Genomic DNA, 26,578 nt, shown 5'->3' on the forward strand with positions numbered 1-26,578 from the left:
GACTAGCCAGGGTGCCTGGCAGAGGCTGACCCCACATTCCAAGAGGCAGCAGAAATATTTCTCCCTAGCACCTTTGGCTAAATGAATTAATCTATGTGGGTGTCTGGAGAGAGAGTCTTTCCATGGAGAATGGGTCCTAGTGAACCTACAGCCTGCCTCATAATTGAACTGAAGTCATGTTAGTCAGAACTGGAAAATATCTAAGACTTTCGGAAGTTTAAAGCCTGACTGGGTTTGGAGCAGAAAAATAACACATTATTATGAGCCTGCAGATAAACCAATGGTAAAAATCAAATCAAAGGTTTAATATCAAAGAAACGAAGAAGGTAGGAAGATAGCTCATTTGATCTAAGTCTCTGAAGTTGTCACACTGAAAACCCAAATACCTAAGTCAAGATAAATAGAAATTCTTTTCTAACTGCCATTTCTGGAGAAGGAAGTTCTCCCATGTGTATAGACAGGAAATGGGGTGATTTTTTTCCATAAATATCAAATCTACTGCTTGTGAGCAGTCTTCTGTTACCCTGGCAACACTTTCTCCGTTGTTAATGTAAGAGAAGGCTGGTAGCTTTGGGGAAATCGGCTTTTCTTCAAGCCATTTATCATGTCAATGGGATGGGCTCCACAGGCCCAATTTCAATCTGTTGAAGAGGGGAAGGACAAAATATTAGCACAAGATTATTCTCTCCAAATAAGACATCACAGCTAACTTGAGGCCACTTTCTATCCAAGATTTTTACATCCATCAAATCACACTCTGATGGACAGCACACTTTTTACATGGAGATAACCAGAGGCCACAGGAGAGAACCGGAGTTTAACTGCCACAGAGGAAAGAAGCTAGCACAGAATCCTGCATGCAGACATTCATTGATGTGACTGCTCATCCTTGGGCTTTCTTTACTCTGCTTAGGCCTCCTCAGGCCTTCTCAATTCTCAGATTCAAAGAACAGAAGAGAGGCGCTAACTTGCTTCTAACCATGCCTTGGGGTTGGTTAATACATCACACACACATACACACACACACACACACACACACACACACACACACACACGAACACACACACACACACACACACACACACACACACACACACACACACACACACTTTCTCCTCTATCTTTCTCTCTCCTCTCAAATCCTACAGCCCTATGAGGAAATGATCAGTTTCATTATTTTACAGATGAGGAAACTGAAAAACAGGTTCTCAATTCTCCATCACCTTCATGTCTTCGCATAATTAGATACGTATAAACATATACACAGATATTTAAATTGAGATAAGACATATCATAAAATATACCCTATTAAAATGCATACTTCAATGAGTTTTAATATATTCACCACTATCTTGTTCTAGAACATTTTGATCACTCCCAAGGAAAACGTCTCCATATCCATCATCAGTCATTCCCCATTTCCATCTTCTCTAAGGCCCTGGCAGCTGTTTATCTAACTTGCTATCCCTCTGTAATTGCCTATTCTAGACATTCTACACAAATAGAATTGTGACACATGATCCTTTGGGATTGGCTTCTTTCATGTACTATAACATTTTTGAGGTTCATTCATGTGGTCTATGAATGAATACTTCATTCCTTTACATGGCTGAATAATATTCCATTATACAAGTATATCTTCTTTTGCTTAATTCAATTTAAAAGGAAACCATTCCAAGGCCGATGTATACTAGTGCTACTTCCCCAGTAGTCCCAGCTACTGGAGAGGCTAAGGTGGGAGGACTGGTTAAGCCCATGTTTGAAGCCTGCCTGGGCAACATAGTAAGACCTTGTCTCAAGAAACAAAACAAAATGAAACAGATTTTTTTTAATGAAGCCCTCTTTCAAACTACACAGTGTTTGCAATGAGGAAATGTGATCAGTGTTTCTATATTGGTCCTGTCTCATGGGACATTCATGGAGCTGTGAACAGACCTAGACTAGAGCTTTGTGGAGAAAATGGGTCCTCTAGCCAGGCACAGCATCATCGATTTGCAATATTCCCCAGGGCTCATGCCAGGTGTCCTGAAGGACCCTATGCTGATTAAAGCAGGAAAGGTCTCACGCCACAGAAGCAGGTCAGACACAGCAAGGTTGCTGGTCTTCAGTGACATTTGACCTTGATAAAAAGTAAACCAGTAAAACAACAAGTGTTTATTGTCCTGAACATAGAATAAGAGGCCCAAAGTGACACAAGGCTTCTCCTCTTACATCTAAGTCCTTCAGCAAGTTAAACCAGAGGCAGACTACTTCACTCTGTGTGTGTACCTGTGTGTGTGTATGGGTGTGAGTATATGTGTGTATGTGCAAGTACACATGGGTGTACAGATGTGCACACACACATGCCCATATCTTTTGAGAATTGAGAGACCTATTTTCTAATTTTGTTCTGTCACTAATTAGTTCCAGAATTCCCAGCACTCAGTAGCTCATCTACAGATGGAGGTCAGTAGTAAAAAGGTCCTGGCCACTTTGCAGGACTGCTGTGAGAATTAAATATTTATGAGATCACTTGCAAATGTTAAAAAAAAATCACGTTCCTTGCCCTTCCTCAATATTTGGGTTCACAAGCAAGTGGAACAAAGCAGGAATTTGGGCACCATTCATTTTCAGTATGGGTCATTCATCTTTGCCTGTGTCTGCTGGATACAAAACAAGGAAAGAAGGAGTTGAGCTGGGTGTGGTGGAGCACACTTGTAATCCCAGATACTTAGGAGGCCAAGATACTTATGACTCTCAGTCTGAGACTGGCCAGGGGCAAAAGTATGAGATTCTATCTGAAAAACCTACTAAATTGAAAAGATCTGGGATAAGACTCAAAGGATAGAATGAAGTAGGAGGAGGTCCTGAGTTCAAACCCCAGTATCACACACACACACACACACACACACACACACACACACACACACACACACACACACACACACAGAGAGACAGATAGCATTTCCAACTATCTTTTGAAAATTGCATCTTTTTTGTGGGGGGGAGGGGGAGTCGGTCATGGGACTTGAACTCTGGGCCTGGGCGCTGTCCCTCAGCTCTTCAGCTCAAGGAGAGTGCTCTACCACTTGAGCCACAGTGCTACTTCTGGTTTTCTGGTGGTTAACTGGAGACAAGAGTCTCATGGACTGGCTTTGAACCACGATCGCCAGATCTCAGCCTCCTGAGTAGTTAGGATTACAAGCATGAGCCACCAGCTCCTGGCTGAAAATTGTATCAAAGATACAATATTTGGTATCTATAAATGAAAAAGAAAAGACACAGCCAAGATTCACTAAACTTACAACAAACCTAATATTCAGAATGGTTCACCACAAATTTGTGTCATGCAAGTGTCAGGAACAAGTCTCTTCCTCACAACACGCCAGCTCAGAGTACTCATGGTAACAAAAACGCCGGAAAATAACCTGCACCACAAGGAGGAGGGGACCAGGGCCTCCATTCATCATGTGAATCGTTCTCCCTAGAATTTCATAAACACTGGTCCCTGGAATTTGGGAGAGAGCAGTGTGGTCGTTTTTAATCAGCTAAAAAGCAAAACCGAATAAAGCCAGCAATTTTTAATCCCTGAGAAGGAAGTGGCCGAATCCTGTTGGGATTCCATTCCCTACATGCACTCTAGGGGCTGAGCGGGAGGGGTCGGAAGGCAATTGGGAATCCTGTCCAAGTGAATCTCAGAGCAGGGGTCCTGTGGGGACAGTGGATGGGCACGGGGGAGGGTTGTCTAGAGGATGCCCTGCCTCCTCAGGGCACAGCTTGTCACTGTCAGCAGCACCCATTCCTCCCCAGGGAGCACATCAACAGCTAGCAGAGTAAGCAAGTACCAGCCCTTCTGGAAAGACCAGATTCTCCCAGGGGTGTTGACGGAGTCCCTGGGTGCAGTGATGGGAGGAAGCCAGGGAAAAGAACCTAGACTTGAGGTAGGGAGGCAAAGCCTGCCAGGCTCCTGTGTGCTGACCATCCATCGCCATGCACCTGCCCTGCTCCTCCCGGAAGAGACCAAAGAATGTTCCAGAAAGGGAGGGCAGGTGCCTGCTCAGGTGCCACACCGCTGGGCAGAGAGGAACAATGGCTAGAAGCAGGGGACACCAAGCCCCTGCTAGGATGGAGAGTATAGGAGAACACAGGAGAAATGAGAAGCTGACAGGCAAGGATGGCAGGCAGGGACACGGGAGAAAGTCTTCCCTTTTTCTTTCTTTGCTTTTCTTTGTGTGTTGGTACGGGGGCTTGAACGCAGTGCCTGATGCTCTCCCTTAGCTCTTTCACTCAAGGCTGGCACTCTACCACTTGAGTCACACCTCTACTTCTTGCTTTATTTTCTGGTTAATTCTCATTCATCTGCCTAGCAGCGTTGGCTTGGAACCTTTGTCCTCTGATCTCAGCATCCTGGGTAGCTAGGATTACAGGCAGGAGCCACCAACTCCTGGGTTTCTGAAGCAGAGTGGAAATGGGGTCCAGAAAGCAGCAAGAGAAGAGAGAAAAATGGGGAGGAAGGTTGTGGCAGAGAAGTTTGGGGAAGGGATGGAGGGAAGAGGCTAGCAGAAACCTCTGGTGCCTCACATGAATGTGTTTCTGTTCTTCTTAATTAGGCAGCAGACAGTAAGTGTGTTCAGAGTGCCCCCTATTTAGGTTAATTAGCCAAAGCTTTTTAAAGATGAACCATTTATAGCAAGATCTCCCCCAAAGAGAAAATCTAGCTGTTGAAAAGAAAACTGATAGCAGGAGATGATAAACAAAGCTACAGTTTGAATAGATGCTAATTGCCAGGCCTTACATGCCAGTTCCCAGGGAAAGAAAAAAAAATCACAGAATGAAAGAACTGTTGTCTCTGACTCCTTAGTTAGATCCAAGGAGATGAAAATGAAGAGAACTTGGATCCTTAGTTAGGTCCAAAGAGATGTTGAGAGTCAAGCGATCCAGGTCTTCACTTTACAAGTATATTTTTAATGCTTATAATGAAAGAAAGGAAAACTGGGGCTCGAAGAAATTGGAAGACAGATATTTAAGGTCACCCAGCAGGTGTGTTCCCAAGCTAAGAAAGGCAGATCTGGGGGGGTCCCCTGCCACTCATCAAGCTACCTGGTCCTCACACACACCATCTCTGCCCTCCCCCTCCCCCTCCCTCTGCTGGTGAGACGTGTCTGGGTTACAACTATGATGCAATGGAGATGAGAACAGAAAGCTCCTTTGCAAGTTCCATGCCAGTCCCTTTATCTCTGAGAGGAGGACACTCCCAAAGAGGCAACAGGACCTAGTAAAGTGCTCTGGAGTCAGACCCATGGGGAGGGGAAGGGGAGGGTGGACAGAGCCTACAGCACAGCTTAGCCAGCCCTGCCCTGGGCCCTTTCTCCTTCTGAGAATGCCCTCAGAGGTCAGGAGGCTCTCAGATGAAACCAAACCCAGAGGGTGGCAGTGCCACTTCAGTGCCCAGTGATAAATTAAAAGCACTGCAGAGACAAGTCCCAGTGGCTCACACCTGTAATCCTAGCTACTCAGGAGGCTGAGATAGAAGGATGGTGATTCAAAGCCAGATCAAGAAGGAAAGTCCATGTGACTCTTATGTTCAATTCACCACTGGAAAACTGGAAGTGGCGCTGTGGCTCAAAGTGGTAGAACACTAGCTTTGAGTAAAAAAGCTCAGGGATAGTGCCCAAGTCCTGAGTCCAAGCCCCATGACTGACAAAATAAAATTTGAAAAAGCACTGCCGAGCTGTGGGCCTCCTGGCTGAAATCTGGTTAGTTTTCCCAGCTCACTGGAGTAGGTTGAAAAAATGATACATCCCCACCTACTCTCTAAGGCCTGGGACTGCAGACTTGTTTGTGGATGTGAGTAAGTAGAGGTTTTTGAGATTGAGGTTTGGAGGCTGCTTTTGCTGGGGCCATGAATTAACTAAAAGCAAGAGAAAAGCTTGGCATCCCTGTCTTCATGTTGTGTGCCTCTGTTGTTCACCATTCTCTCTGCAGTCACTTTACAATCGCTTTGGAGTCTGGGAGCATGGATTATGATCAGGGACATTGTTCCCCAAGGAACAATAGAGCATGCTCAGGACAGACCACCCAGCAAGCAAGGATGACTGGTATACTCTGACAGGGTTGCCAACCCTCTGGAAACTCTACAAAACAAAAACTGAACCAGCCAGACCACACCTGTGACTGGACTGGCGCACCATTAGGCATACCTTTCACACCCTTCCCCCAGTGCTTTGTCTATAAAGTCTAACACTCATGCCTGTACTCCCAAGCTGGCTGAAGATGGGCTCTTTCCCCAGGGTCATCTATCTCCTTTCTCTGACTTCACCCTGATTCTATTTGGCATATTAAGGGTAAGTGGCTGGTTCTGACTTGTGAAGCTGCTAGAGTTTGGGCCAGGGGTTGGGTAGGCGGGGAGGGGTGTCTAAAAAGAACTCTAGTTTCAAGATAAGGAAGTCAACCAAGATGATTAGCATGGTCCTAAGTCAAATGGCTGGTATGTTTTTGGGAAAAAGGAAAGAAGACAGCTGACAAGAGGCACCACAGAGAAGGCAAACATGGAAGTGGGAATGGAGTGATGTAGCCACAAGCCAAGGAAACCCAGTAGCCAGAGGAAGAGGAGAAGGATCTTCGGTGGTCCTTTGGAGGCTGTACATATTGAATACTGATATTGAGATTCCAAATTAATAAATCTATGGTATGAAGCTACCACCCTGAGGGCAAATGTAGGAAGTTCATACATTTATTAATATAAATGAAAAAAAAGACACAATGAAGATTCACTAAATTTACAACAAATCTAATATTCAGAGTGGTTCACCAGCCGTGGGGTGAGAGGACGGGTGTGGGGAGACCAGGTTTGATTTCTCTTGATGACCAAACCCAGATGACTCACCAGCAGTCACATGTCCATGCACTAACCCTAAAGGACATTTTTCTAGATCAACACACCCAGCTGAGGAGAACAGACCCTGCTGGGTGGACCCAGAATCTAAGCTTCAATATTGTGCAACTACTCCCAGATGGCCCAGTGCTGAAGCCATTGCATGCAAAGTCCCCAAGTCTTAAACCCACCAAGAGGCCTCCACAAAGACCTGAAGCCAGTTCAGGAAGAGGCTTTTCTTTACACTTCCACTGAACACTGGGCTTCCAGCCTCAAGGGAGAAAATAGTAAGCAGTTGTTTCTTCAAAAAGGTATCTTTTTGGATGCAGTTTTACTTTTTGTCCTCCACCCACTAACTGTACAACATGGGGGGGGGATCCATTATTAACTTTACTTATAATTTTGGTGATACTGGGGAAATCCAACCACCTTTCTGTGGATGCTTTTCTCTGAGCCAAAACCCCAAACCCTAACCTTTAAATGTACTTGGGCAGAGACTCCTCCCACTTGAGGGGGGGAGTCTGAAGGGGGGTTCCACCTCTCATGTAACCAGCCAATGCCACTATGGTTTTGCACCTATGTTCTGCAAGAGGCTCTCTCTACACCCTCATCTCCTCTGATTTTTTTTTTTTGATCATAGTGTTTGAACTCAGGGCTCCAGGTGCTGTACCTGAGCTTTTTCACTCAAGACTAGTGCTCTACCACAGTGCCACTTCCCGTTTCCTGGTGGTTAATTGGAGGTTAAAGTCTCATGCACTTTCCTGCTCAGGCTGGCTGGTTTTGGACCACAATCCTCAGATCTCTCCTGAGTAGCTAGGATTACAGGCACCTGGCTAATTTTTTTTTATCTGAGGCAAATTTTACATGGCCTAAAATTAACCATTTTTTATATTTTTTTTTTTATTTTTTGGGGGTCCAGTCGTGGGGCCTGAACTCTGGGCCTGGACGCTGTCCCTCAGCTCTTCAGCTTAATGCTAGCGCTCTACCACTTGAGCCACAGCGCCACTTCTGGCTTTTTTCTTTTTGCTTATGTGGTGCTGAGGAATTGAACCCAGGGCCTCAGGATTGCAAAGCAAGCGGTCTACCACTGAGCCACCTTCCCAGCCCAAATTAACCATTTTAAAATGAAGAATCCACTGGCACTTAGTACATCCTCGCTATTATACAACCACTTCTTCTGTCTAGGACCAAAATATTTACATCTCCCTGAAGGAAACCCCTCACCCATTAAGCCAGTCTTTCTCCATTCCCCTTCCCTACCCCTAACCCTGGCAACCACCAATCAGCTTTCTGCTTCTGTGGGTTTGGAATCCCACAACATGTGACTCTGTGTGATTGGCTGATCCATGCTGTAGCATCATTGTTTCAGATAAGGCTCCATCCTAAGCCACTGACTGCATGGCTGGCCTGTTTAGTTCAGCCATGGAACCAATGGTGGGCACTGGTCTTCTACCTTCTAAGTGTGGGTAGTGCTGCTTTGACCACGTGTGCACACATAGTTGAGTACTCCATCTTTACACAATACTGAACCCCATGACACTCCAGCTATCACTTCCAGGCACTCTGCTTAGGATCAAGCCCAGCCTTCTGAACATCACCTTGGGAAACTCTTGCCACCTCCTCAGCATCATCTTCCACTCTACCCTGACTGACTTGCCTTCGGTTCTTGGGCGTGTGTTGTCCTTGCTATCCAGCGTTTGCAGTTGCTCCTCTCTCTTCCAGACTCAGCCAAGACGCTGAAACTGGTCAGGGTCAGGGGAGTGGCTGACAAAGCTTGAATCAAGGCCTGGCTGGAAGCAGTTGCACTGGAACTGGGTAGGTTCCAGCTCGGCCTAGCTCCAGGTGCACTGGCACACACAGGATGTGGGTGGGGACATCTACGCCCTCACTGTTCACCTGCTCTTCCTTTCTCAGCTCTAATTCTGAGCCTCCACTCTCTCTCTCTCTCTCTCTCTCTCTCTCTCTCTCTCTCTCTCTCTCTCTCTCACACACACACACACACATACACACACACACACACACACTTCTCACAACCACTTCATTTCCTCTTCAAAAAATAAATGGTCTACCTAACTCTGTAGACTTCTGTTAGGTAGAATTATCCTTCTTTTCCCCCTTCAAATTCTTTCCAAGAGTGTACCCCTCAGGACAACGTAGCCCACAGATTCTCTATGATGGTCGTCACGAACCTCTGTGCCTCCTGAACAGGGGAAGACAAGCTAGAAAGGCAAGCTCTCCGGTGTGCTTGGGAGGGGCTCTGAGGTGGACGCCACCCGTGGCTTACCTCCAGGACTTTCCCTGTGATGAACTGGTGACAGGCTTCACACTTCACCCCGAAGAGCCCCTGGTAGTCCTTTTCACAGTATGGGGCGCCATCCCTGCAAGACAAAGTCACATTCCCCTCCTGAGAAAAGAGACGGAGGACAGGGGGAGCCCTCCCCATCCCATTTCCCTGAGAATTTCTTTCCCACAGCACACCAGTAGAACGCATGTCTCCCCTGCCTGGCATCCGGCCAGACGTGGTCAAAACCACAGACCAGACAGCAAGCCACTGACTGCTTCCTTGGTTCCTCAGAACTTGCTAGAAGAAATCTCAGCTGGGTAATGGTGGCTCACACCTGTAATCCTAGCTACTCAAGAGGCTGAGATCTGAGGATTGCAGTTCAAAGCCAGCCTCACAGGAAAGTTTCTGAGAATCTTATCTCCAATTAAGTACCCAAAAAGCAGGAAGCAGAGGTGTGGCTCAAGTGGTAGAATACTAGCCTTGAGCAAACAAGCTTAGGGACAGTGCCTAGGCCCTGAGTTCAAACTTTAGGACCCCCTCCCCCACACCACACAGCAAAAAGAAAGGAAGAAAGGAAGGAGGGAAAGGGAGAGGGAGGGAGAGAGTGAGGGAGAGGGGGAGGAGGAGGAGGGGGAGGAGAGGGGAGGGGAGGGAGAGAGAGAGAGAGAGAGAGAGAGAGAGAGAGAGAGAGAGAGAGAGAGAGAGAGAGAGAGAGAGGAAAAGAAAAAATCCCAGACCATTCACTCCTAGACCAGATGGGGCTTAAGATGTGGGCTCCCAGGAGCCCAGGGTACCTCATCTTCCCCCACCCCCACCCCCCATCTCCTCAGGCTCATAGGCCTAGGCAGATCTTCCCAGCACCCTATAGTCACCTCTCCTAAGCCCTGGGGTCCCAGGACCCTCCCCAGCTCCACAACCTCCATTTATCTCAGAACATGAGAAAAATCATTCTTTGGATATTACTGGGTAAAAACACTAAAAACAAAAAAGGCAACCACCTTTTTGTACACCCATTAGACCTACTTCTGCGCCCTCTTGTGCATTTTGGGTTTCCACAAATATACCCCCCAGACCTGGAGGAGAGAGGTTTCTTAGCCCCCACATGGGAAAACCAACAGCAAAAGGGAATTACCAGGTGCTTAGCTGGTTACAAGGTAGGATGTATCATGATGTCAGCTTTGTTAATTATTAAATTAGTCAACAATTAGTATCTCATTAAGCTCATAGAAACCACATTATAACAAAAGCAGAATTATAAAAATGTATGTGTGTGTGCTAGTACTGGGACTTGGACTCAGGGCCTGAGCTGTGCCTTGGATTTTTCACTCAAGGCTCATGCTCTGTCACTTGAGCTACACCTCCACTTGCAGCTTTTTTCGGTGGTTAATTTGAGATCAAAGTCGCATGAACTTTCCTGCCCAGAGTGGCTTCTAATTATGAGTTTCAGATTTTAGGCTCCTCAGTTGCTAGGATGACAGGTGTGAGCCACTGGCACCGGCCACAAGATTCTTCTTCCAGCTTTTATAGCAAAAAGTTCATAATGACTATGGGATGTGAATGAACTCCATTCAGCAGAGAGAGGAGGCGCGCCAAGCCTGCAGGCCCACTCAGGCCCACCGCCCCTACCCCCCCCCTTCCCCAGAGCACGGTGGCTACATCTTACTTGCTGATATATTCCCCGGTGAGGACCTTCCCGCAGGACTTGCATTTGAAGCAGCCCAAGTGCCACTGCTGGTCCAGGGCCAGGAGCGCCTGCCCGTTCTTGATGTCTCTTCCACAGCCAGCACAGTCTACAAGAGAGCCAAAGCCAGCTGTTAGCATGTGTGGCCTTTGCAAAAGCTGAGCTGGGGGTGGGGGGGAGGCAGTGGGGGGTGGAATGTTTTGCGTACCCCACCCTCCTCCCAGTACACCGGCACCACAGCCCGTCAGCATGTCCCGATGCACCACTCTAGTCCATTTGCTTTCCCAGCACCACATTCTTCCCCAAGCAAATCTCCCAGAACCAATTCCCAAGCTGCATGGCAGCTAGCTGCCCCAACTGGCACAGCCAATCGGAGCAATGCCCTTCATCTGTCAGATCCCTGGGGCTGAGGAACTCTTTGGTGGGGGGGGGGGGGGGGGTCAAGCTGTGACTCAGAGAATGCTAATGACAGCGTCTGGGTTGTGGTTTTAAGAAAAGTGCTCACAGGCCTTTATTAATTATAGGAATGCTGCCTATAAATCTTGCCTTTGTAAGGGGAGCTCTATTTCCTTATCAACTTAAACCAGCCTTTCCAAGATGTGTGATCGTTAATTAAATACTTAAATCCCTTAGATTGAATTGTCCTTGGTAGGCTCCTGGAAGGCAGAGAAAGGGGAAAGGTTTTCTCCATGGTGAATAGAGTGTGGACACTGGGATCAGATAGCCTGGTCCTGCCTCCAGCTCCCGGGTCATTAACTGTGGGCCTCTGGCGATTCCCTGGTCCTTGCCAAGCCCTGGCTTGTCAGTGGGTACGATGCTGGGGGCACAGTGGTTGTCACTTTGCAAGTTGTGGTTGTCACTTTGCTGCCGTTAGAGCTGCCACTACTGTTCCAATCATTAAATACCCTACGTTGAATGGAGTTGGGTGCTTTTCTAAAAACACAGAAGATGGAATGGGTGCACGTTGTTGGAAAGCAATGTCAACTCGTACAAATATTCAAACTCCATGTGCCACAGAAGCCAGGCGGCAGATTGGCCATGATGGTATGTCTCAACCACCTACACAGCATGCACGCCATAGAGCCGTGTCTAAGCCAGGCCACTCAGCGGCCACGTTCAGAACAAGACAGAGACAAAGTCCCTGAGACAACAAAATGACTGGCCACCACCCTGCACTGACCATGCATGTCCTGTGAGGTCTGCCCCTTTGCCAATGATACTTTGGGTCCAGCTTTAATTCTCTCTCTTCTTAGAGCATTTGCCCTGTTTCTGGACAGCACCCACTCCTGACCTGATTCTGCTCCTGGGTCTTTTTGAAGTCAAGCCCAAAATCCCCCACCTTCAGTTCCATCCAGAAATGCCTCATGGTTCCTCTGGGTTTAGTTCATGTACCCTAACTTGGTCTTTGACTATCAGGGTGGTTCTGGTGAACTCAGGTAGAACAGGATAGTACTCAGGGCCTAAGCTCATTAAAAGAAAATAAGCCGGGCGCCGGTGGCTCACGCCTGTAATCCTAGCTACTCAGGAGGCTGAGATCTGAGGATCGAGGTTCAAAGCCAGACCAGGCAGGAAAGTCTGTGAAACTCTTATCTCTGACACCCCCCAGAAAACTGGAAGTGGCACTGTAGCTCAAGTGGTAGAGCACTAGCCTTGAGCTGAAGAGCTGAGGGACAGCGCCCAGGCCCAGAGTTCAAGTCCCAAGACCGACAAAAAAGAAAAAGAAAATAAAGAAAAAAGTATCTGTGTGGTCTCCCCAGAATAGAATATTTCTAGAAAAAAATTTTGTTTTTATTTTTGTTTTCTGGTTGGTCGTGGGGCCTGAACTCTGGGCCTGGGCGCTGTCTCTTCAGCTCAAGGCTAGCACTCTACCACTAAGCCACCTTCCCAGCCCCCCCCCAAATATATTCTTAAGATATTCCCTTCTGTTGGAGAAAGGTTTCATATATTCTGTATTATTTGAAAATTTTAAACCACGAGAATGTATATTTTTTAATTTTTTAAAAAAGGAAGCGAGGCACTAGTAGCTCATATGCCTGTATTCCTAACTACTCAGGAGGCTGAGATCTGAAGATCCTGATTTGAAGCAGGAAAATACATTAGACTCTTATCAACAATTAACCATCAAAAGCTTGAAATGGAGCTGTGGCTCAAGTGGGAGATCACTATCCTTGAGCAAAATAAATAAATATTCACAGACAACACCTAGGCTCTGATACCTATGCTTCAGGACCAGCATATACACACATGCACACAACACACACAGATACATACACACACATAACACATGAGTAAATAAGTACTTATAAGTTTAAGCTCTGAATATTACAGAATTTTTTAAAGTACAGCCCATTACAAACTGATTGTACACTATTCACAAAACACTAAGCCTTGGAACAAAATAAGGCTTATGTGTGGCTCAACATCTCATCAAACTATCAAGAATCATACATCTAGTTCACTAGAAGGATAAAAATGGAAGGACATAATATCTGTTCTAACATATAATTCAGCAGTGATACTCACTAGACAATATGTTGGAAATGAACTAAACAAGTTAGGAGGGAAATTTGGGCAAAATAGAGGAAGGGGGTGACACTGTTCAAAAAGAAATGTAAGCCGGGCACCGGTGGCTCATGCCTGTAATCCTAGCTACTCAGGAGGCTGAGATCTGAGGATTGGGGTTCAAAGCCAGACCAGGCAGGAAAGTCCATGAAACTCTTATCTCCAATAAACCACCAGAAAACCAGAAGTGGCACTGTAGCTCAAGTGGTAGAGCGCTAGCCTTGAGCTGAAGAGCTGAGGGACAGTGCTTAGGCCCAGAATTCAAGCCCCACAACCAACAAAAAAGAAAGAAAGAAAGAAAGAAAGAAAGAGAAATGTACTCATGACCTGACTTATTAACTGTACCCCTCTGCACATCACCTTTACAATAATTTTTTAAATAAATTTTAGGTGGGTGCTGGTGGCTCACACCTGTAATTCTAGCTTTTCAAGAAGCTGAGATCTGAGAATTGGGGTTCAAACCCAGCTTGTGCAGGATAAATGCACAATATGTGCTGAAGATAAATTGGTGGGTTTTTCTCCCTAGGATTACACTTTTTTTCAGAATAGTTTTATGTTTTGGGTTTTTTTTTTTGGGGGGGGGGGTCCGGTTATGGGGCCTAAACTCTGGGCCTGGGCGCTGTCCCTCAGCTCTTCAGCTCAAGGCTAGCGTTCTACCACTTGAGCCACAGCGCCACTGCTGGCTTTTTTCTTTTTGCTTATGTGGTGCTGAGGAATCGAACCTAGGGCCTTAGGCATGCAAGGCAAGCGGTCTACCACTGAGCCACCTTCCCAGCCCCTTTCAGAATAGTTTTAGATCCACAGTGCCATCCAGCAGGAAGACCAGATTCCCAATCACTAACCTCTATCATACTCTGTAACTGAGAAGTGAACATTGATACCTCATTATTCCCAGAGCCTACAGTTTACATTAGCATTCATTATTGGTTTAGACACTCTGAGTATTCACTGTATGTGTGGACTGGCTGATGATGTACATCCAGTATTACAGTATCGTACACAATACTTTCACCTCCCTAAAAATCCTCTGTGCCATGCCTATTCATCCTGCCTCCTCCTACATCTCAGCAAACACTCAGCTTTGGTTTCCATATTTTTTCTTTTTCCAGAATAAAATGGGTAGTAGTACTGTGGATTGGACCCAGGACCTCACAAATGCAGGCAAGTATGCTACCATTTAACACCCCCCTCCACCCGCCTCCAAGCTGGATAGTTTAAAAAAAGAAACTATTTCTGATAATCACCACTAGGTGGCAGCAAATATTTGACTATTAAAAAAATGTTGTGTAAAAATATTTTAAAAGAGGAAATAAAAAGATGGCTTTGGGCCTCGTGAGCGTCTGTCTGAGTTGTTCAGGGTCTTTCCCCGCACAAGCAGCAAGGTCTAGGGAAATGTCAGTGTGGCATGGGCACTGGTTTTGGTGTCAGGAAGTATCTGAGCCTCCATTTCTTTTTTTTAAACTTTTTAATTTTTTTAAATTTTTTATTGTAAAAATACTGTACAGAGGGGTTACAGTTACATGAGTAAGGTAATGAGTACATTACCTATTGAGCATTGTTACCTCTTCCTTTGTCTTTCCCCTACCATCCCTTCCCTCCCTACTTCCCCAACTCCTCCCTCCCCCATCCCCAAGTTGTAGAGTTTGTTTTCATATAGTTTCTTGTACATCACATTGTTACAATGGGTCAACCTGTATCCTTATTTAAGCATTTTGTTATTTGCCTTCCCCTCCCCAAATTACAAAGATGTATATACAAGATGTAGGACCCTGGAATCAAATACAGTGACAACAGGGGTTAAACCATGGGGGAAGAACATACAAAAGAAACCAAAAAAATCACATAGTACATTATAAATATGTTAAAAACAACAGCAAGAAAGAAAACACCACTTGTGTCCCTATCTTGGGGTTCATTTTGCTTAACATCATCTTATATGGTCATAGGTACATAGCTTTTGACCTTTTCTGTTTGTCCTAGACTTATACTAGTTATTGCAAATAAGTAAAATGATGGGACCTATGTTTCTTTGGGCCTGGCTTACTTTACTTAATATAATTTTTTTCCAAGTCTTTCCATTTCCTAACAAATCCTAGCTTCCATTTCTTAATTTATGAAATGCTAACAGTAAAAAACCACCTACTAGGTTGCTATCCATCATGAAGATGAGGTCACAGTGCTTTGCATATACTTACAGTATACGCATATACTTACAGTGCTTGTTATACGTAAGGCTTGCTTAAGAGCATTGCTAGAACTAGAATCGGGACTTGACTCTAAATCTTGAGTTTTCTTTCTGCACATTGGTGTCCAGACTGCCCAGAGCTTGGAAGAAGCTAAGACCCAGTGTGAGAATGATGAGCACTGAGACCTATACAGAGAGCTCTCTATGGACCAGACAGCACCCTGCACACAGGACACCAATTGGTCTTCACAGCATAGGAGTTAAGATGCCTTGCAGTCTCTGCCCTCACAGACTGCCTCTAGATGACCCGGATCTACACTCTGCCCACTGTCTCCAGGAGACACAGAATCAGTAAGTGATGAAGGCTTCAAGCCACCCAGCTAGCAAGGATGGGCAGCTAGTAGAGGCCCAAGTTAAGCTTCTTTTGTCCTAAACCTGAAGAGAGAAATCAACAAAGTCTACCTCCTTGGTAAGAGAAGGCCACTCCACATCATGTACTCTGTGTATTACGCAGAGGTAGGCTACCTCTTCCTCTCCAGAGGAAGCCATGCCCTTTAGGGGAGCCTGAGGTCATGCTGGGCCAAGTGGACAAGATGTAGGGTCAACTTCCTGATGGTGGGTTCACTTCTTCCATTTTAACTCCAGCTTAGCTCTTTCATAAAGAACAACATGTCCTACTCTCTCTATCTTCATGTTTTTCAGCTGTTGAGAAAATTGTTTCCACATCACCGAAGCAGCTGCCGATAAATATAGAAAGCGTATGATTGACACTGGAATGGTTGTCAAAGTCAGAAATAGGTGAATATGGGACCGCATCATGGAAACACAACCCACTAGCGATTTGCCAGTGTTCTACCAAGGGAAAGTTATAACCAAACATGAAAAAGAAAATCCTGTCTTAAAACGTTTTGTCCCCAGTTCTTTACTCCCAGTGCCAAGAGCCAGAGCAGTGATTTGGCTACTCACATCCTTCTGCCCACCTGGCTCCACATTACATCATTTTGCTCAAAGGCAATAAAGATCCTTAACAAGAGGGGTTCTGCCTGTCTCCCCTAAAACATCTTAATGACAGAGGGCCACCTGGGCTTCAGAAGGCTTTTGGTTGAAGAAAGAGTATTTGGCTATCAGCAAAGGAAACTGGTATTTCCAAGCCAAGAAGGATTTTTATTTGGTCAGCACCAAAGATCCAGCCAACATGAGTACTTAGGAATGATTTCGACTTTCCGAGAACCTCCCACTCAGCAAAGGGAAGATGTTCTATGATGCAAAGATGTCTCTCTGGAAGAGAAGAATCAGGACGAGGAACTGAAGACTACCTTGTGCCCTGAGTGACTTGAAAGTGGCATCTTATCCAGAGCACATACCCATCTAGGCTGAAAGCTTCCAGAGTATCAAATGTAGCTCTTCCTAGCGTCTCAGACTATTTGGCTAAGGCATCAGAGATAAAGACAGTAGTGATACACATGCCATTTAAAGATGAGTGCATGCCAAGCACTGGTGGCGTATACCTAAAATCCTAGCTACTCGGCTGAGATCCAAGGATCATAGTTTGAAGCCAGCCTGGGCGGAAAAGTCCCCATGAAACTCATCTCTAATTAACCATCAGAGAACAGGAAGTAGAGCTGTGGCTCAAAGTGATTGAGTGCTAGTCAAGCGGAAAAGTTTAGGGACAGTGCTCAGGCCTCTGAGTTCAAGCCACAGGATTGACAAAAGAAAGGAAAGAAGGGAAAGAAGGGAAAGAAAGGAAAGAGAGGAAGGAAGGAAGGAAGGAAGGAAGGAAGGAAGGAAGGAAGGAAGGAAGGAAAGAAGGAAAGAAGGAAAGAAGGAAAAGAAGAGAGAGGGAAGGAGGGAGGAAGAAAGAAAGAGAGAAAGAGAAAAAGAAAGAAAGAAAGAAAGAAAGAAAAGAAAAGAAAAGATGAGTGCTGGTAAGATCCTTGCAGGACTTATCACAGACAGTGGAATCTACTTGTACTTCTACTTGCCTTTGAATCTGAAATTCAAACCAAGGATAGACCCAAGCCAGAAGGGAGCTCACCACACACAGAAAGGTGGGGCGGGGATGTTCTGTCTCCTCTGCTGTGAGGAGATCAGAGCATCCTGCAAGAAAGGGGATACCTCCCACTATCTGCCTGGATGTCTACTGCTGTTGTGGGGTCCCAGAAGCTTTGAATGATGTTATTAGGATTCTTGGGAGAAACTGACTTCACATGTCCTATATCTTGGAAGCACTCATGAAAGTGCAGTCTGGAAAAGGCTGAATTTGGAAGCAGGAAGCAGGTTAGATGGCATTCTTTGATGGCAAGAGAAGACTGAAGTGGAGGAGCATGAACTTCCATCCTGCGCCCTGCTGGAGATACACAAGTATCCTCAGATGCCCCTGAAGGTGGGGACCACACATTCAGAAGAAGCCACCAGGAGACTGGGAGACAGTAGGGCTGGAGTTTGGAGAAGGAAGAAGAGATGGTGTGCAAAAGGTTAGCCAGAGCTGGGAGCCAGTGGCTCACATTTGTAATCCTAGCTATTCAGGAAGCTGAGATCTGAAGATCGCAGTTCAAAGCCAGCTTGGGTAGAAAGGTCCCGTGAAACTCTTACCTCCAATTAACCCCTCTGAACTCTGGACCTGGGCGCTGCCCCTGGGCTCCTTTTGCTCACGGCTAGCACTCCACCACTTGAGCCACTGTACCACTTGTGGCTTTTTCTGTGATTAATTGGTGATTAAAAGATTAATTGGTGATTGGACTTTTCTGCCCAGGCTGGCTTCCAACTGTAACCCTCAGATCTTAGCCTCCCGAGTAGGTAGGATTACAGGCATGAGCCACTGGTGCCTGGCTGTCACGAGTTTTACAATGGTCATAATATGAACACCTTGTTTCACGTGGCTTTGAAGGAGGCTGCATGTGAGTTATCTCAGTGTACCCTAGGGCATCTGTCCACTAACCTGGAGGTCAGGATTCTCTGCACGTTGTAGGCCACAGAGAGCCAGCAGGACCCTGGAGACCGTATGACACAAATGCTGTACTTTATACATAGAAATCCATGGCCAGAATGCACCCAGGTGTTACCTAACATCCACAGTGTACTTGAGCACAGCTGTGCCTGATGAGGGCAGAGTCCAAGTTCTAGTCCTCATGGAGCTAGGGCCTTATGGTTCCCAGAACTCCTGCATTTAAATCTCCAGGACTGGTTTGCTCTCTGGGCCATCAGCTCCTCTGCTGTCAATGGGTTAAAAACAGTCACTATGAAACTTGAACACAAACTTCTCTTTCTTTCTTTCTTTTTTATTGGTTGTGGGGCTTGATCTCTGGGCCTGGGCACTGTCCCTCAGCTCTTCAGTTCAAAGCTAGCGCTCTACCACTTGAGCCACAGTGCCACTTCCAGTTTTCTGAGTAGTTTATTGGAGATAAGAGTCTTTACAGACTTTGCTGTCCAGGCTGGCTTTGAACTGCAATCCTCAGATCTCAGCCTCCTGAGTAGCTAGTATTACAGAAGTGAGCTACTGGAACCTGGCGAACTTTTCTTTCAAATGTAGTCTGTTAAGTAGAGAATGCTTGTGAGAATAAAGTAAAATTAAAAAGGGGCTGTGGGTTGGCAGTGTACCTTAATGGTAGAGCATGTGCTTAACATGCACAAGACTCTGGGTTTGATTCCCACTGCCAAGTAAATAATCACAGGAAATATTGTAGAGAGAAAGTCTACTTACCTAGTCAATGCTTCTGAAATGCTGAAATGCTAGAAAACATCTATAGGGACTTAAATAAAAACATGGCTTTATTTTTTGAGCATATACTTTTTTCACTGTCAATTTTCTAAAGTAAGAATTCAAAAAGATCACCAGTGTTGGTGGCTCATCCCTGTCATCCTAGCTACTCAGGAGGCTGCAAACTAAGGATGGAGGTTCAAAGCCAGCCTGGGCAGGAGATTCTTCAATTAAACGGGGGTGGGGGAGCCAAAAGTGGAGATGTGGTTCAAGTGGTAGGGTGCCAGCTTTGAGGAAATAGCTAAGCATGGGTGTGAGGTCCTCATATCCAGCCTCAGAACTGGTGGGTGACAGAGAGAGAGACAGAGACAGAGACAGACAGACAGACAGAGACAGAGAAACAGAGACAGAGATAGAGAGACAGAAACAGAGACAGACAGAGACAGAGAGACAGAGAGTGACAGAAAGAGACAGAGGGCGACAGAGAGAGACAGAGACAGAAACAGAGACAGAAAAATGAAAAAACTCAAATTTCAGTACTAAACCTGTTACATATAGTCCAGAAAATTCAAACTCCCAGAAATCATTTTATAAGAATAATAAAAAAGAAATAATACTTGTCATAAAATCATAACATAAGTTCATAGCTAAAATTAGGTTGCTATTAATAAAAAGTGGAAAAAAGACTTTCAAGAGCCTATAAAATACCCTTTTAATAGACTTAGCCAGAGGCACTTTATTCCCGCCCAGGGCTTAAACTAAGGAGCTTCAAGAAAAAAAGGTAAGTCCCAGAGTTTGGTTAACTTGAAGCTCTGAGTTTCATGATATCATGTTATTCCATCATTCCTACAGAACAAGGATTTTCCAAACCTGAAATAAAAAAGGAGTGACAGAAGAATGGACGAGAATGTTTGCTGCTCTGGATGGGGTGGGGGTGGGGCACAAAGCAACTTGAATATGGGTCAGATGCTGTTTGGTTAACAAGTTGCTTTCAACACAAGCCTTTAAACACACACACACACACACACACACACACACACACACACACACACACACACACTCACATCACATCAGCCCCTACCTCGTGAATTCCTTTACATGAACAGCTGTTTTCATGCACACAGTGGCTGCCTACTTTATACAGGGCAGGTAGCTCCCATTTGCTAGGCCGCCATGCCTCCCATATGAGGGTCCAGGCATCTGTCGTTACCTGTTCCCATGCATGAACTAAACACCTGGATCCAGGTTACCCGTCTAGCCATCATGAGCCCTAGAGTTTGTGACACTGGATGCACATATTCCGACTTGTGTCCATGTTCATGTAAGAGCTGGTCTATAGTTTTTATGTAACATATTTAAGGTACAGAAGATGAGAGTATTTGAAGAGCTCTCCATTGACATCATGAATAATTAATTAATCACTGACACAGCTATGAGCTGAAGGGCCCCAGTGCATGTTTTCTTTTTACTTAAATCAGGTTACTGAAACAAGTCTGCAATTAAAAAAAAAACACATTTCTTATTTTTTAGTATTTCATGGTATCTCTCATAGGTATGGAGTCATCCATGTTTTACCCATGAGGAATAACACAGTATGGGGTCAACCCAAGGAAAGGACAGAGTATGAAATGGAACAGGAACTTGCCAATCCACGAGGGTAAGGGTTCAAGAATACTTTTATACAGGACTTCTAACTTTGAATGCAACACTGCCAGGAAAGCCATTATGAGATCAGAAAACAAAATAGGTGGAGGGGGAGGGACTAAAACCTTCACATAGGCTCCCGTGTCCCCACGCTGTGGAAAAGGGATCTCAAGGCTATAAATAGGGTCCATTTCAGATGCTAAAAATGACCCAAAATGATTGTGAAAGGCTGATGTGGCTCTAGAGAGTGTGACCTTGAACTAGCCTCTCCATCGTCACCAAGTCCACGCTGGTTGAGCCCAAGCAGCCTTTGACATGCTATTTTAAGTGGTGGCTCGTGTTGCTTTTGGAAAACAATTCTGCACAACAAACAGGTTTTCAGGGCCATGATAGCAACAGATTGTCACCAGGTCACCGGAAGGCAGGCCAGGCAGCGGCCATTCTCTAAGTCTCCTAAACTCTAGTATTTGCAACTTTGTGCTGCCTTTCCTCCATAGCATATAAGCTTATGAAGCTGTCATTACTTTGCTCATAGTTTTCATACAAGGGACAAATTATACCTTTTAATCTTTCAGTTCAAGTCCCTAAAGCAAAGTGCTCACCGGATGCTGGGGGAAATGTCATGGCTTTTCAAGGTCAATCTGTCTCCTTTAGCTAATGTTGAGTACGGTTCTCCTAGATGATGACCAGGAATACTATCTTCTCAATTAACTCATTAACAATTTATACCTCTCCCCTCCAAGGCTGGGCATGGTGGCTCACCTCTATAAATTCTACCTACTCATGAGGCAGAGATCAGAGGGATTAAGGTTCAAGGCTAGGCTAGGCCAAAAGTTAGCAAGAGCCCATCTCAGCAAACAAGCTTAACATAGGTTTGTTTTTTATATGGTTTTTATTGTAAAAATACTATACAGAGGGGTAAGGTAATAAGTAATTTCCTATCGAGTGTTTAACAGGTTTTATGTCTGTAATTCCAGCAATGCAGGAGGCATAAGTAGGAGGGACAAGGCTAAGGCTTTGGGCCCCAATTTTTAAAAAAATTCCGGAAAACACAAGCAGGCTGGGGGTATGGTTAAATGGTAGTGTCTTGTCTATCTAGCAAGCATAAATCCCTGAGTTCTAACTCCAGTACTACAAAAGAAGAAAGAGGAGACAGGAAAGAAAGGGAAGGAAGGAAGGAAGGAAGGAAGGAAGGAAGGAAGGAAGGAAGGAAGGAAGGAAGGAAGGAAGGAAGGAAGGAAGGAAGGAAGGAAGGAAGGAAGGAAGGAAGGTTGGTTAACCAGGAATTCCTTGGCATTGCTAGGCATTATGGCAAGCACCAAAGAAACAAGAAAATCTATTGTGGACTTAACACCAACTCAGATCCATACCCAAAGCATGAGAATGGGGAGTCTGAAGTCTGGGATTCTCTACTAGTTACCATTAGGCTGGCGTTTAATGGGCTGCACACTGGCTGCTACACTCAGGAATCAACTCAATAACTGTATGAGCCTCGTTCATGGTCTCTCTGCTTGAAATGGGCAGGGATGATGACACATGGTAGTGCCAGACCTCTGAGATTCCACTGGTTCACATTTTCATTCAGGACTTGGGCTTTGGAAGTCATCAGATACTGTGAGAAGCTGCCTATCTACTTCTCCAAATGTAGTCACAGACTTTATTTCCTGGGAATATAATGTGTTGCTTATGATGGACAAAAAAGGTCCAGAACACTCTTTTGTTATACATGCCCTAAGTTTTAGTTTTAAGTGTCTCATCATAAGCCAGGCATTGGTGGCTCATCCTTTAATCTTAGCAACTTAGGAGGCTGAGATCTGAGCATCATGGTTCAAAGCCAGCCCAGGCGGGAAAGTCTGTAAGACTTTTATTTCCAATTAACCATCAGAATATCAGATCAAGTGGTAGAGCCCTAGCCTTGAGCAAACAAGCTAAGAGACAGTGCTTAGGTCATGAGTTTAAGCCTTTGTACCAACTAACCTCCCCAAAACAAACCAACAACATAAAAGGTCCTGTCAAGGAACTATAAGTATGTGGATTTACACATGCACATTTTCAGAACTCGTGGCTGTGTGCACAAACTAAATTATCATTCAAATCAGTACAATCACAATTTCCAAAAACCCAACTAATAATTTCAAAAGGCTAGCTGGTAGGATCAATGTTTTATGGTCACTTGCTATCTGTCCTTGCTATCTGAATTAGTTTTCCATCATGGTAACAAAATACCTGGGAAAAACAACTTAAAGGAGGAAGGATTCTGTCTCATGGTTTTACAGGTTTCATTCCAAGGTCAGCTGAAGCCATTGCTTTGGGTCTAAGGAGGCAGAACTTCACAGCATCAAGAGCATGTGTACATGAAGCAGCTCATCTTATTGCAGCCAGGGAAGCAGAGAAACTGAAGAGAAAGAAGAGGCTAGGAACAGGATGAACCCTCCCAAGACTTGTGTCAGTGACCTACTTCCTTCAATCAGGCTCTACTCTCCAGCTTCTGCCACCTCCTATTGGTTCATTCAACTGTGAATCTACCAATGGATTGCTCCATGTATTAGGTCAGCAACTTCATGACTCCATCACATCCCCAGAGACTTACTGATTAACACGGCCTTAGGAACAAAGCCTTCAACATATGAGCCTCCAGGAGACATTTCCTATCTAAACCAGCTTTGCTGAAGATGCATCTAAAGGAAGAAGGATTCTCTCTCTCTTTCCCTCCTAAAAAGCCTCTCTGTATGCCTCTGTAAGACAAAGCCATGTACTACTGAATCGCACTTGCTCTCAGGAAAGGCTGGTCATGTGGCTACATCAAGGATACTTACTGCCTTCTAACCTGTGTGAGGGAAAAGGTCACCCAAGGCCTCAGTGGACAGAGTAAGTAGCATCTCACTAAGCCTGAAGTTCTACCTCTTCTCCACTGCAGAGTTGGGGTGGCTTGCTTTCTTGGGGCGGCTTGACACAATCCAGACATGCCTTGTACACATTATTTGAGCCCTGAGCTGCCCCTCAAAAGGACTATTGTTTCTCATGTTCCTACAAGAAAGACAATGCTTATGACTGAAGTTCAAGGCCTTGTGTCTTCAGCATTCTGAATACATTTTTTTCCAAGGGAATGTGGGAAATTTTCAGGCAAATTTGTATTTATGAGCTGAGCAAAGGTCAAGCAGTGGTCAATTCAACCCAGGAATAAAGAAGAAGAAAAAAAAGAATAGCAAAAGGGAAATACTAAAAAATGGGGGGAGGTAGAAAGACGGGCTTCCTGGGTGAACTCTGCTGGCCTTCAGTCCTGGAAGTTCATTCAGTGGTGCCTAGGCCATGATCTGCTACACTCTGAGCATCAGAGAACCATGTATGGGAAAATTTTAGAAAATTGGCAGCTACTGCTTTGAGATTCAGGCTCATTCTTAGTAAACTTCTCTTAAAGATGGGACAGGATTCAAATAATAGTCAAACACTGTATGTGCATATTAATCAAATCCACAATAGCCTGAAAACAACCCAAAAGTCCTCCATGAAAGAAAAGCAAAATACAATACAAAAATAAAATACAGTCGGGCGCTGGTGGCTCACGCCTGTAATCCTAGCTACTCAGGAGGCTGAGATCTGAGGATCGCGGTTCAAAGCCAGCCGGGGCAGGAAAGACCGTGAGACTCCTATCTCCAATAAACCACCAGAAAACCGGAAGTGGCGCTGTAGCTCAAATGGTAGAGCGCTAGCCTTGAGCTGAAGAGCTGAGGGACAACGCCCAGGCCCGGAGTTCAAGCCCCACGACCGACAAAAAAAAAAAAAAATACACAATGAATGTTATACAGTTATGAAAAGGAATACTGATAAATGCTACAATCTGGATGAATCTGGAAAACATTGTATCACATAAAGAAGCCAGAAACTAAAGGCTGAAGGATCTGGTTTATGTAAAATATCCAGAAAGAAGTAAATCCATACAGACAGAAATATTAGGAGTGTTGGTGGGACTGAGAGAAGAGTATGAATGTTTAATGGGTTTGGGTTTTCAGAGAATGATGGGAAATGTTTGGGGACTAGGCTGTGTAACATATGACTGCCCTAAAAGCCAATGACACGGTCACCTTACAATGGTTAATTCCCACTCTATGAAAATCACCTCCATAAAAACATTCTACTCAGAAGGTCTGCTCTTGGGTTGATTTCCCTTATCCAATGGTAAATTTTAACCTGGGAATTCGTTTTATGACAAATCTCTAACTGGCCACCATCAGCCACTGCACATGGGCCCCAGCCAAAGAGGACACCGTACTCCAGTTCTATGTCAGCTTCTCAGATTCAGGACCCATTAGCAAACATCAGCTCGCTTACTTTGTTTCAAAGACAAGAAGAGAAAAAGTAGGGTCAGATGTCAGCTTCAGTGCTTTCCTCGGGTGCCTGGACACTTAACAGACGTGAGTCTGACATGCTGGAACAGTCTGGAACAGGCCTTGCATTTTATGTTGTAAAGTTAACTTTATTTTGTTTTTAATATAGCTAGGTTTTAAACAGATTTTTTTAAAGTACATAGTGAAACTTCCTTGCATACAGTGAAGTTATTTTCCTTCTTTCCCTGTGATCTGCTATGCATTCTCCTCCCCCATCCCCTTGCCCAGGGGCAGCCACAGACAGCAAGTTCTCAAATATCTTTCCTGGGAAAGTCTGTAGAAATGGAATATACCACTAAGAGGGATACACAAGTAGGCCTTTTGAACAGCTAAGTTCTTGCTGCTATATGAAAATGAAAACTGAACTAGAAAGTATTATTCCAACCACTAAAATTCTAGGTTTAGTGGCAAGTTAGATGTGTACCTTATTACATAAGATCCACTAACTGCCCACATCCTATGTGACATTCAGAAGAGCATAGGATATTTAGTTATTTGTGTGTATTTGTGTGTGTGTGTGTGTGTGTGTGTGTGTGTGTGTGTGTGTGTGTGGTATGTGTGTGCTAGCATTAGGGCTTGAATTCAGGGCCAGGCTCTCACTTGGCTTTATTGTTCAAGACTGGCACTCTACCACTTGAGCCACAGCTATACTAACCGCTTGTAGAGCTTACTTGGAGATAAGAATCTCACAGACGTTCCTAAACTGACTGGCTTTAAACTGTAATTCTCAGATATCAACCTCCTAAGTAACTAGGATTACTGATGTGAGCCAGTGGCACCTGGCTAAGCACATGATTTTTGAAAAGGAGACTCATGCTGGGCACCGATGACTCACGCCTGTAATACTAGCTACTCAGGAGGCTGAGATCTGAGGATCACGGTTCAAAGCAGGAAAGTCCATGAGACTTATCTCCAATAAACCACCAGAAAACCAGAAGTGGTGCTGTGGCTCAAGTGATAGAGCACTAGCCTTGAACTGAAGAGCTGAGGGACAGTGCCCAGGCCTACAGTTCAACCCCCACAACTGACAAAAAGAAAAAAGAAAAAGAAAAGGAGACTCGTGAACACAATGCCAGGGAGAACTGAAGTAGGTATGTACGTGTCTCTAATGGTACACGTGTCCATAGCACTCACAAATACCCAGAGAATGCACACCAAACTACTCCCTTGTAAAGTCATGGCAGGTGTTTTTCATCTCCTGTTAGGTATGTCCTTCTAATATTTGTATTGTTTTATAATGAAACCAATCATTAAAAAAAAGAGAAAAGACCGTGTTCTCACATAGCC

At 44.9% G+C, this 26,578-nt stretch overlaps 1 protein-coding gene across 14 annotated transcripts in view; it reads right to left on the reverse strand.

The window, feature by feature from the left end:
* Nucleotides 1–26,578, reverse strand: part of Ablim1 (actin binding LIM protein 1) — a 285,103-nt gene that overhangs the window by 86,021 nt on the left and 172,504 nt on the right. For all 14 annotated transcript variants that reach the window (XM_069988085.1, XM_069988071.1, XM_069988082.1 and 11 more), the window contains exons 5-6: nucleotides 10,801–10,927; nucleotides 9,138–9,231 (exon numbers count right to left, since the gene is read on the reverse strand). In XM_069988085.1, coding sequence (XP_069844186.1) covers nucleotides 9,138–9,231; nucleotides 10,801–10,927 — 221 coding nt within the window. The remainder of the gene's footprint in view (nucleotides 1–9,137; nucleotides 9,232–10,800; nucleotides 10,928–26,578) is intronic.

This window comes from Dipodomys merriami, unplaced genomic scaffold (assembly GCF_024711535.1).
Source record: "Dipodomys merriami isolate MVZ:Mamm:240054 unplaced genomic scaffold, mDipMer1.0.p SCAF_35, whole genome shotgun sequence".
Classification (NCBI taxonomy): domain Eukaryota; kingdom Metazoa; phylum Chordata; class Mammalia; order Rodentia; family Heteromyidae; genus Dipodomys; species Dipodomys merriami.